The following is a 12,326-nucleotide window of genomic DNA, read 5'->3' as shown; positions in this document are numbered from 1 at the left end:
CTCTTCACTTTCGCTGTCGGACTCGCTGTCATTGATTCCTATCATGGATTTTTCTGGCTTTCTCCTACCATCCGACTCGCACTCAGCTTGAGTGTGTCCATATCCCTTGCAGTTATGACACTGAATCTCTCTTCTTTTCACTGTGGGACACTCAGTTCGAAAGTGACCATACCCCTTGCATTCATAGCACTTAGCATCATTCTTCCTGTAGTTCTTCTCTGGCTCAGACGTCTTCCTACCTTGGCTAAACTTCTTCTGCCCATTCTCCACTTTTCGTAGAGCTCTATCAAACCTTCTGACCAGGAGACTCACAGGGTCGTTATCATCCATAGGCTCCTTTTCAACTGATGCAAGCGCAATTCCTTTTTCCTTCATTCCACCAGACACACTAGCTACTTCCATCTCATGAGCTTGTAACATTCCAACCACTTCATCAAATGTCATCTCGTCAGTGTTACAGGAGACGGTCATAGCTGCTTTGTATGCCATGAACTTAGACGGCAGACACCTCAGGAACTTCTTCACAAGTTTCTTCTCTTTGTATTTCTTCCCAAGTGTAAGTGCTTCTTGTGCTAGTGAGCTAATCTTTGAGCTGAAATCTCCAACAGATTCATTATCCTCCATCTTGAGCTCTTCAAATCTTGTTGCAAGCATATCCTTTCTAGAACTCTGAACCTTTGAGGTTCCTTCAAAGTGCTTCTGCAGAATATCCCATGCATCCTTTGCTGCCTCGCATCCTTGAATTAGTTCAAACTGCTTCCTTGCTACACTGCAATGTATGACAGTTAGTGCACGAGCATTGAACTTAGCCATCTTGTTCTCATCATCAGTCCAGAGCTCCTCCAGTTTTGGAACGTCTGTTCCATCCTCGGCTCTTGCAACAGGTGATTTCCAACCAGATTCCACAGCCTTCCACGCCAATGGGTCAATACCCTTGATTGTAGCCTTCATGCGCGCCTTCCAGAATCCATAGTTTCCTACTTCAAGGATCACCTTGGAACTTATCACCAACTCGCGATAGCTATCCATCTTACTCCGCAGGATCTACCTGTTTAAATAAACAAAGCACAGATACCTGCTCTGATACCAATTGTTAATGTAAGATAAACAAGCTACGCTATGTAGAACACACAGTAGTACAGGGTTATTCAATTCCAAGAAATACGACTATATTTATTCTTTCAAAAGCTCTTACACGTTCTTCTTAAAAGCAATAAATCAAACAAGCTCAAGACAAACCTCGACTTGTTTGCTAGTCAACTCGTTCAGAGATCTAAGACAGACTCTGAACCACCTAAGCTCTTAACCCCTAGATGCTTTGCTTCTCCTTCTTGGGACGTACAAAACTCTCTATTGCTAAAAGCTCTCCCTGTGTGTTAACCGGCAACACATTGCCAACGCTTCCTTTATATATCTTTCAGGAAGCCCTAGATCTAATCTATCTACCCAATGGAAACTTTCCATTTCTTCTACTTCAGCGAATAAGCCAATCTTCCTTTTCTTTTTAGATCGATTGCTTCTTCTTCAAGTCTTCCTTTAATGTCCCTCTTCATTAAATCTTCTTTTAATGCATCGGTCTTGATACGTGCTTCTCACGAACCACCTCTCTGATGTAGTAGTTCATGTCACTCTTCATGAACTACTTCAGCTCTGCTACATCATCGTCTTCCCATACACCTTCACTAGCTGTGGTCTAGAGTTTCAAAGCTAGGATCGTCGTAATATTAACATATTTTTTACTATGTTGTAGAATTTTCAAGAGGAGAATCATAGAACAGAGAATGAATCTCTTCTAAAGATTTCCCTTTGGTCTCTGGAACAAGCTTGGCTGTGAACACAATTCCAAGACACATCACTGTGGCAAAGATAATAAATGTTCCTGCAATAAATTTATTTTCATCAGTTCACGAACAAGAACATTTAATTAGTTATAATGACTTTTTTATGGTATATAATAAATAAGAAAGATTAAACCACCTGTGGAACTCCATTGAAGCAAGAAACTGAAGAAGTATGTAACGATCCATGAGCTTATAGACGAAACCAAGTTACACACTGTTCCTGCCGCTCCCTTCACGTCTACTGGATATATCTAACAAAGTTATGAAACGACATTATATTTCCCAATAAAGGAATTAACATTTAGATATCTGACTAATTCTAAAAAAACTTCCTTTAATTACCTCTGATGCTACGATCCATGGTAGAGGTCCCATGCCTAATCCGTATGATGCAAAATATACCTAATTTAAATGTACACCGCAAACACACAATTTTTACCTAGGCATTGTTTAAATAATAATGTTGTTAATAAAATTAAGTATTGTAATGATAGTTTATGTATTACCATAACACTAATCAGAGCCAAGATAGGTGTTCCTGTTTCCCAGCATTTGTTCCTCTGCAGAATAACAAAACCGTATTTCTTACATTAAATCAAACCATCGATTTAGTAGAGTACATAGAGTATACTAAGCATGCCTGCAAGATGAATGAAATGGCCGTTGCAAGACAACCCAAGAACATTCCAGCTTGAGAAACCTACAACCACTCAACATAATTACTCCTAAGTTTTCATAAAAACCCAATTAACTTTCGGATATGACACTGTACTTTACCAGTAGGAGTGAACGTCTTCCGGATACATCCACAAGCACAGTACCTAAAATGCCTCCAGCTATCTACATGAGTTTGCGTTTTGAAATGATAAGGATGTTTTTTTTATATTATTATTTTAATGATAAGGATGTGTACATAATATATCAGAAAAAAAATATGTCCTATGATCGGCCTATCGGTAAAACCTGAATGATGGATGTCGATATGAATCCAACGTCACTTGACACACCTGATTATTAGATAATTATTGACTATTCGATGAAGCAAGATCCCAGAAGAAGAACAAGGTTTTATTTACCAGTAGAGGTGAAGATGGAGCCAGTGTAAAAAGTATAAGCGTTAAGACCACCAAGCTGAGGCAAAGCTATAAGAACGATTCCAATCTGTTTAAGCCAACGAGTTAGCTAATCAAGAAAATGCAAAAACAACAATACTTTCAAAGTTTGTTTTGAAGAGTTATTTACAGTAAGTGACAAAAGCGTATTTTCGTTGAAACAGCTTGAAGAAACCAGGGGCGTTGTTGACGTCTTGTTGTTCTTTAACATGTTGTGTATATTCCTGTTGTGATATCAATGTAAGAAACGAAGATGTAAATCAAATGATTTAAATTTATTAATTCATATATATAAAACATTAATATATTCTTACTACTATCTCCTTTGCTTCATCTGATACATCCGATTTTGCTCCTCGTAGGCTTATCAAAACAGCCTCCACCTCCTTTTCCCTTCCTACTTTAGCCTATGAACACATATTTATATTTTTTAATACTTAGTGCTTTTATTTTATAGTTTCCAAAAGACATATGACAGAAATACTAAACTATGTTTTCTTTGAAGGTAATATGAACAAATAGCTAAAATGTAAGACATAAATGTTTTGCTTTTAAAATAAGCATGCACTTACTAGCCATCTAGGAGATTCAGGGATGAAGAAAAGAAGAGGCACAATCATAAGACAAGGTATAGCTCCTGTCCAAAGACAGAACGCTCAAAACCAGTTAATACAAAATATTTTTCCTTTAAAGGAAATAAAGAACGGTCTGAATTTTGCATTCTTGATCTCTTTTACATACCCAAAATGGCTAAATCGCGCCAAGCAACTACTGTTCCAAGTGCATACAAGACGGATATACCAACGCCAACCGATAACTGAAGAAGAAAAAACATATTTTTTTTTTTTTTGGAAAAAGGGCTTTTAGAAAAAACATATTGTATTGAAGGAAAATTATACTTTTAATATAATAGATTCAAGATTAATCTACCTGAGACAAGGAAGAAGCAGCTCCGCGCAAGTGTCTTGGTGCTATCTCGGTGATGTAAACCGGCCCCTAATATTAATGATTATCAGATTATATGATGTATTACAAAAACATCGTACCAAACGAACCTAAAACACATATATGTAAACAGGGCCGGCCCAGAGGACAAACCACCCAAGTAACGGATTAGGGCATCTAAATTATTAGGGCATATTTTTTTAAAAAAATTAGTTGCATCCTATAAGTAAAAAATCTTGTAAGTTTTCTCATTAAAATATACTTTACTAGACATTTTTAGTTATAATACAATTTGTTAAAGCTCTAGTTCTATTTTCTCTTGAATTCAGATTTGAACAATTCTAAAATTATGAATTTGTTTTTGGATTTTGTTCAATTTTTAAAAGGTTAGTAGATGCAAGCGAAGATATTTTGAAGGTATAATGTTTGAATCTGAAAGTTTCTTTAAAGAATGTTACGATTTCATATATAATTGATGATGCTTTGTTTAAGAAACTAAATATTCTTCAATAATCAATGTCCAAAAAAGTTCAAAACACATGAATTGTTTATCGCATATTGTTGACCATTTCGATATAGTTGCCACGGCTAAAAGAAACTTTTCGAATTGATGTTAATAAAGATTTATTTGCGGTCTTCCAAGTAACGTGAAAAATTAAATGGATTAATTATATTATCAATTAAAACGGTTTATGGTTGAAAAACTTGATTATATGAGTCTAATGGATATTTTGTAAAAAAATATAAGTAAAATTATATTTTTAACAATAAGTGTATATAATATCAGTGTTTTTATAAACAGGTTATAGGTTTTGGTATTTTAAATGAATAATTACACTATTTTTTTATTGCTTTGTGATATTGATAAAATATGTACAAGGACATAATTTTAAATTTTGATTAGGACAGTACCAAAGGTTAGTCCGGCACTGTATGCAAATGTTTAATCTCATTTGCAACATATTCAGATTCATCTCTTAAGGTAAAAATATTTTGAATTTATCAGATTGATAAATCTAAAACCAAAACTTTACATTTACAAGGAATATATCTATATATATACACATATACCTTTGAATCAAAATATCAAACAAGAAACATAAAGAACACTAAATCAAAGCAATAAAAAATGGTTAAACACCTCTAGTTTTATTCATTCATACCAAATATGAGCTGATGCCGACCGAGATCCCTTGCAAAAACCTTCCAATATCAAGCAGCCAAACACCCTATATACGTTCAAGCAATTAAAGAACAGGAATAAAAATGAGATATTTTAAGGAATTATAATAATTTAACGACTCAATTTTTTTTTAAAGTATATATATAAGAAACACAGAAAATAGCGAACCTTGGCAAATGCAATAGCGAACCAGCCGAATATGACGAGGATGTTTGTAATCCACATTGTCTGATTCAAGAAGAGAATTACAAAGAATACGGACCCAAAGAATACAGTTTGTAGTGATAAATTGATTTTCCTTAATTTTGGAAACTTACGTTGACACGACCAACCAAATCTGTTAATTTCCCACAGATTACTGCTCCAAGAATTAGTCCAACAGTCAATATCGATCCGAAAAGTGAATACTGAGCAGAAACAAAATAGTAATAACAAGTTGGAAATTAGCTTTACCAAAAAAAAGATAACCGGAAATACAATAAAAACAGGCAAAATTGAACTTACATCAGCTATGGATAGATTCAAGTCTTTCATGATACTGGACTGTGTGGGAGCCGTATATCCAACCTGTGAGAATAAAAAAAAGAAAAAGTGGCTAACTAAAATGAAAAATGCATTAACTCATTTTTGATTTCATTCCCAAAAATAAAGAAAACCAAGAACTAGAGAATTGAATTTAGGAACTCACAATGCAACCAAAGGAAAAGGCACCGCAAGAACATGCAGTGAAGGCAAGAACAAAAGGTCTCGTGGAGACATTTGATATTTCAGATAGAAGTGAAGTAGATGATGATTTATCTGGACAAGCTAATAAACCTTCTTCCGCCATTTCAGAATCTGAGATTATTAAGGAACACAATCACTCACAAGAAAGCTCTGCTTTTTGCTTAATGAGAATTACCAGCTATCATCATTATATGTTTTGAATATTTAAACTTAATAGATATAAGATATAAATCTGAGAAAATGCTCAAACCTTTTTGAGTGTTTAAGTTAGTACGTCGGACTCGTGAAGCAAGAAATGCGGAGCTGAAACACAACACCCGGTTTTCTACTAATAGCTTGGTAGTTCGATTTTGCTCTTTTTATGAACATCGAATTTTTAAAAGAATATAAGTTTCGTCAATAAAACCAAAAATCATAATTGGGATCTTTAATAATGGGACCCTTAATAAATTATTATTATATACGTTGAGAAAAAACTGTAAAAAAATTTGTTGTAAATAAATATGTTGGGAAAAATGATATAATCTGGTCTCCTTTGTTTCCTTCTTGTCTAGGGTTTTTTTCTTTTTTCTTTTTTTGAGTAGATCTAAGTTCTCCGGCGCCGCGCTTCCTTCGAGGTGGTTGTCCGGTTCTGGTGACCGCCGTGGCTCCTTACACAGGGGAACGGTCGGTTTTTGTAACTGCCGTGGCTCCTTACTCAGGTGAACGGTCGGATCTAGTTAGATTGGAAGGTGGAAGTTCTTTATGCTCCGGTTTTTATGGGTGGTGTCTCGATGGAGGTTTGAGATGTCGATGGGGAGCCTTCCCCGTGAAAGAATCGACGGTGGGGTTAGGTGTTGTGGGTTGTTTGCTCCGGTTCGCGTCTCTATTGTCTAGGGTTTGAAGTAGTTCAAAGGCCCTTGAGATTTCGTTAGATCGAACTATTCTCACGGCGTGAAGACAATTCTGTCTCGAACGGAGGTGGTCTCGTTGGAGGTTCGGTTTGTTTCCGAAATCCGACGAAACACAGTATCAGTATGGATTTATTCCGGCGGCGCTGTGGCGGAGAGGATCAAGTTGAGGCGGTTGGTTTGTGTGTCGCACTAACCGAGCAGATTTCTCCTCGATTGGAGCCTCCCTGTTTCTTTCTCCGACGAGGTCGTACGGTGGTGGAGTGGAGATGCGGCAGACTAGCGGAAGCTAGGGTTTTCTGCGCTTTGGGCCTCAGGCCGATTTGTAATGTTGGGCCTGGTTGTGTTATGGGCTTTGTAAAACTCTGGCTTTGGGCCTTATTAAATATAAATTCTAGAGGGAAAAAAAAATGATATAATCTGGTCTAGGCCTGGGCATAAAATCTGGAACACGAAATCCGAACAGAAAAACCCGACCCATTGTCTGATCCGAAATGTAAAAATACCCGAACGGATCTTGTAAGGTGGTACAAAAAAATCCGAACCCGAAGTATTATTAACCGAACTTGAATGGGTAACCCGAAAAAATCTATAATTAATAGTCAATATAAATATTTTGAAATATATATAAGTATTTCAATTATTAAATCTAATATTTGTGGTAATATGATATATAATAATAAATATTAAAATTTTAATAAATGCTTTAAGTACGCAATTAGTTATAAATAAGTACTTTATAATTTTTTATTGAAATAACAAGTCTACTCTCTATAAGGAAATACATATTGTTTATCTATGATGTTTGTTTTCATGCTTGATTTAACATTTTATTGTTATTTTATCAATTTTATATGTGGTAGATTAATTTTATTTAATTTAGATGTTTTCTTTATGTTTTGCTTCACAATTTTGTTTTTTTTTATTTCAGTTATATCCGAACCGAACCGATATAACCTGAATCCGTATGATGTATGGTTACTTTATGGATTTTAGGATGCAATACAATTTTGAACCGAATCCAAAGTGTTACTATCCGAATCCGACTTGTACTAATAAAATTTTAGTATGGGACCTAGGAGCGTAAATCCGAAAACCCGAAAAACCCGACCTTAATGCCAATGGGTACCCGAAAACGCCTATGCCTAATCTGGTCTTTGGGCCGGCGCTCGTCGGTGCAGGAGATGACCTTCTCACCTTTCCTCTTCTTTTGCTTTGTCTCTTTCTTCATTGGTCTAGTTCCCCTTTGAGATGCAACCTGTTCTGAGGCGTTGGTACTTCACCGATTCCTCATGAATCGATCAGTGATTTAAACTGGCAGTTTGGAGAGATGCAAGACAACAGAGCAGTGGTTGTGGAAGAGGTCGGCTTTTAGGGTTGGAGTGTGAGGCCAGATCTGTTTTTTTCGTTTGCAGATCTCCGGCGAACCCTCTACGGTTCAAATAACCTAAAACTAGACTATGATCCTCGCAATCACGTGGGTGTTTCATTTCATTTATATATATTTATAGATATTTGTTTTACATCATTAGTGATATATATTGACGGTAATTATATATTTAAATATTTATATAATAATTTTAAAATTTACATGTCATAATTAATCAATTGTTTCAAACCATCACATATATTTATCAATTTTTTATTATTAAATTTGCATTTATTATTAAATGATTGAAAATATACATGGAACAAAATATTTAAAAATAATTTGTATTTAAATTATGTAAAATTTGTACTTCCAATTCAAAGTCTGGATTACCTTTTAGCAATTTTTATGTTTATTCTTTTTAGATAATATATTGTTATAAATGTAATTTTAAGATTAATTTGTAGATATGGATTATATAATTTACTATGTGAAACCCGTTTTACTAATGTACTATATTATTTTAACATAATATTTATATTATGAAAAATAAGATTTATTAATATATCAATTTGATATAATTTTATCATATTTAGTTCATTAGAATAATTATTTCAATTTCAAATATTATGATTATAAAATAAAAATTGATAGAATTATTATTTTCGTTTTATAAATGATAAATGAAGTATATATTAATGAATAACAATATTTTAGTATTAATTATGAAATTAGTGCAAATTTTTACATCAAATTTTAATCACTAAGATCTTTTTAAAATCTTTTTTTTTTGGAAATATATATATATATATATATATATATATGTATATATATAATGAAAAGATATCAAAAGATATTTTTATTAAAGTAGTTACATAGATACAATGTAAAATTAAATGATAAGTATATTTAAATAGTGACTTTCTAGGAGATGGTTCATTTTAAATATCACACTTGAAAGAAGTCATAAATTCTCTTTTAATAGAGTAGATATGGAAAAGCAATTTAAAATCTATACAACTATATTATCCTATATATAAAAATTCCTAACATATTCTTAAAATCTAGATTACTTACTAGATATTCTATAACTGACGAAAGAAAATTTTGTATTCAGGCCCTCTTGCACAAAATGAGTTTTGATTCTCACTGGATAAAGTTGATGATGAAGTGTATATCATCGCTGCAATATCAGTTCTTATTAAATGGCCATCCATGCGGCCTTATGTTCCACATAGGGGTTTATGTCAAGGAGATCCGTTATCACCTTATTTATTTATTATGTGCCTGAGGCTTTATTTTTAATAATAAGAGAGGGAAACAACTTACTGCAATGAAGGTTGTTAGAACTCAAAAGGAAGAGTGTCAAACCATTCTCAGGATATTAAAGGAATATGAAACTGTTTCAGATCAACAAATAAATTTTCAAAAATCTTCAATCCAATATGGACATAAATAGAGGAATCCAGCCAACAGTAGTTACAGGATATCTTCGGAATTCAGAATTTGATCTTATTTGGGATTATCAGAGAATATTGGAGGGTCTAAAATACAATTTTTTTGGATTTATTCAAGATCGTTTGAATAGAGGGTTAATGGCTGAACTTTTAAGTTTTTTACCAAAGGATGGAAAGAGGTGATCATCAAATCAGTGATAACGGCATTGCCAAATCATGTGATGTCGTGTTATAGGTTACCAAAGGCAAACAATGAAACTGACGAGTGCGGTAGCACAGTTCTGGTGGAGCCAAGTCGGGAGTACAAGAGGTATGCACTAAAAATCTTAGAGACAAACTATGCTTAAGTAAGGATGAAAGAGGCTTGGGTTTTAAAGATCTCACATATTTTAATTCGGCGATGTTTGGTAAGCAGCTATGGCGCTTGATTGAGAAACCCAATGCCTTATTTTCACGAGTCCTTAAAGGCCGGTATTTCAGGAATGCTTCACCCCTGGAACCGATTCGCTCATACTCCCTGTCGTATGGCTGGAGGAGTAATGTTATTGATAAATCTCTGGTTAACAAATGACTAATCAAAAGGGTGGGGACAAGATCTTCTATCTCTGTATGGAATGATCCATGGCTCCCATCCACTCGTCCGAGACCAGTAAATAAATGTGGAGCTTCAGAGGAATCAATAAACCATGTGTTTTCTGATTGCTCTCCAGCGCGTCAGGTCTGGGCCCTTTCACAGATTCTCTCAAATCCAACATTTTCCCTTTTCAGTCCCTTTTTACAAATATAGACCATTTATTTTGGAGAATGAATCCGATAATGGATAATCATCAATTTTCTTGGATTCTATAGAACAATTGGAAATGAAGGAATAACAAGGTTTTTAGTAATTTAGATGTTGATCCCGTGGATACACTTAAATTGGTAGAGATGAATCAAGTAGGGGGGGGGGGGTATAATCCGCTGCTTGTATGGATGGTATCGAATCAGCTGTAGGAGGAATATCCGCTGTGGGACTTCACAAGCTCATGCCATAAAAAGTAAGCTCTTTCGGAAGAGAAGGAGTTGCATATATTATATAAAGGCTGTTAGCAAGTCAATTCCTTTACCTAGGGAGAAGGGCCATTTCGCCTAATAGGAGTACTAGTCTTAGCATGTTAGCAATTTGAATTGGACAGCTTTGAATCAACACTTTGGACATAAGCACAAAGTTTGAATACACAGGGGATGGTACAACATGTAGTGGTAGTCAATCTACCGTCAATTCCAGGGCGTTGGTGTTTTACATATGGTTCGTGGAAGGAGAACAATGTCTTCTCACGACAAGGTTGGTATAACACTGTAGAAAGTTTTGATAGTTTGATGGGAGAAATGAATGTTAGAGCTAGTCCCCCCCCCCCCCCCCCTTCATTCGGAGGTAGAAGCTTTGATATGTGTAATAGAATGTATGAGGAATTTGCGTCAGTTTCGGGTCATGTTTGCAACAGATTGTTTTCAATTGGTAAAAATATGATTTCGGAACCAGAAGAAATGATCCGCTTTTGCAATTTTTTTGGATGATATCAAGGCCCTGCAAGAAGTCTTCGTCAGCTCAGAGATCATTCATGTACCACGAACGCAGAATATGAGGGCGGACAGCCTAACACGAGGTGTTAGAAAGCAACCGTCTTTCATTGTTCGCATGGATGCAGAGTTACCGTTTTGGTTCAAAGAGTCCAGTTGAGTTTGTTTTAAAATCACTTATATATTAATTGAGTAGCATTACAACCTTTGGGCGTAGCCAATGCACCACCAAGATAAATTTCATAGTCCTAATAGATTGATCTATCTAAATATATATTATACTTTTTATTAAATTAATTATCTAATTGATTAGTAATGCACTAAAATATTATTTATTCTTTCTTTAAGTAAAAGATACTGAATTACCTAATATGTTAACATATATATGACAATTAATGATTTTGAATAATAAAGATTTGGTAATATTTTTTGCATCCTCAATCCTTTTTGTTTAATTTATATTATTAATTTTTCAACAATCACATTATTTATATAATAAAAACTTAGATTTTTTCGTATATATTATATTTTAAATTTTTTAAAACGACCATAAATTATTAAAACTGTTAAAAGTCTAACAATAAAAAATCTGTGAGTATTGTTTTATTTTTTTTATAAAAAATACAAATGATTATAAAATCATATGAATATGAAATATTATTTAATGGATATTCAGATTATATATATATATATATATATTATTTTTAATATCGTTTAAATTAAACTATATGGCATATACAAATCTATAAATAGTTTAATTTCAAAATTTATATTTAAAATGTGTTGAGACCTGAATATTTTAATTTTGAACATTTTTCATATGAGATATTCTACATATATCATTATACAACAAGGCAATATAATATTTGATTTTTACTGGTATTAATTATTGGTGATGTTTTCTTGATAAGAGAGACCTAAAATATGTGCTTAATTTCAATTAATATTATTATAAAAAGAATCTATAATTTCTTATATGAAGAATTTGTATTACGTAAAAAAGAAGTCGTTAAACTTAATATGACATGATTTATAGTTAACATATAAATACAATATATGAACGAAATTTCTACATACAGATGCTTCCAATGATTTTTAAAGTCGTATTAATTCTTAATAAGACAATAATATATCATTTTTTTGTGTGTGAACATATTTTAAGAATTTGTAATTCAATTCCAATAATAAATACAATGAGTTTTAAAAATTATCAATTCAACATTAATGGTCTTTTAGTTAGTAA

General features: G+C 33.5%; 1 protein-coding gene across 1 annotated transcript; it reads right to left on the bottom strand.

The window, feature by feature from the left end:
• Nucleotides 1–1,152: 1,152 nt before the first annotated feature.
• LOC108827927 (sugar transporter ERD6-like 15) lies at nucleotides 1,153–6,211 on the bottom strand. Its single transcript, XM_056995269.1, has 19 exons — nucleotides 6,058–6,211; nucleotides 5,770–5,918; nucleotides 5,586–5,648; nucleotides 5,399–5,488; nucleotides 5,250–5,309; nucleotides 5,062–5,127; nucleotides 3,884–3,949; nucleotides 3,695–3,770; nucleotides 3,526–3,590; nucleotides 3,268–3,360; nucleotides 3,094–3,177; nucleotides 2,918–3,002; nucleotides 2,805–2,848; nucleotides 2,619–2,681; nucleotides 2,482–2,541; nucleotides 2,348–2,401; nucleotides 2,184–2,243; nucleotides 1,978–2,092; nucleotides 1,153–1,879 (listed from the first exon to the last, which is right to left on the bottom strand). The coding sequence occupies exons 2-19, from the start codon at nucleotides 5,908–5,910 to the stop codon at nucleotides 1,740–1,742; spliced, it is 1,425 nt and encodes a 474-aa protein (XP_056851249.1). The 5' UTR covers nucleotides 5,911–5,918; nucleotides 6,058–6,211; the 3' UTR covers nucleotides 1,153–1,739.
• Nucleotides 6,212–12,326: the final 6,115 nt, after the last annotated feature.

Source organism: Raphanus sativus, chromosome 9 (genome assembly GCF_000801105.2).
Source record: "Raphanus sativus cultivar WK10039 chromosome 9, ASM80110v3, whole genome shotgun sequence".
In the NCBI taxonomy this organism is placed as follows: Eukaryota; Viridiplantae; Streptophyta; class Magnoliopsida; order Brassicales; family Brassicaceae; genus Raphanus; species Raphanus sativus.
The sequence above is the reverse complement of the archived record's forward strand: the minus strand, read 5'-3'. Positions and strand labels throughout refer to the sequence as shown.

Excerpts from the sequence above, each read along its gene's own strand:
- LOC108827927 (XM_056995269.1), bottom strand. The coding sequence starts at position 5,910 with ATGGCGGAAGAAGGTTTATTAGCTTGTCCAGATAAATCATCATCTACT. Across the intron at positions 5,649-5,769 it reads CCTTTTCCTTTGGTTGCATT|GTTGGATATACGGCTCCCAC; the intron begins GTGAGTTCCTAA and ends TTATTCTCACAG. Across the intron at positions 2,244-2,347 it reads TGGCTCTGATTAGTGTTATG|GTATATTTTGCATCATACGG; the intron begins GTAATACATAAA and ends CATTTAAATTAG.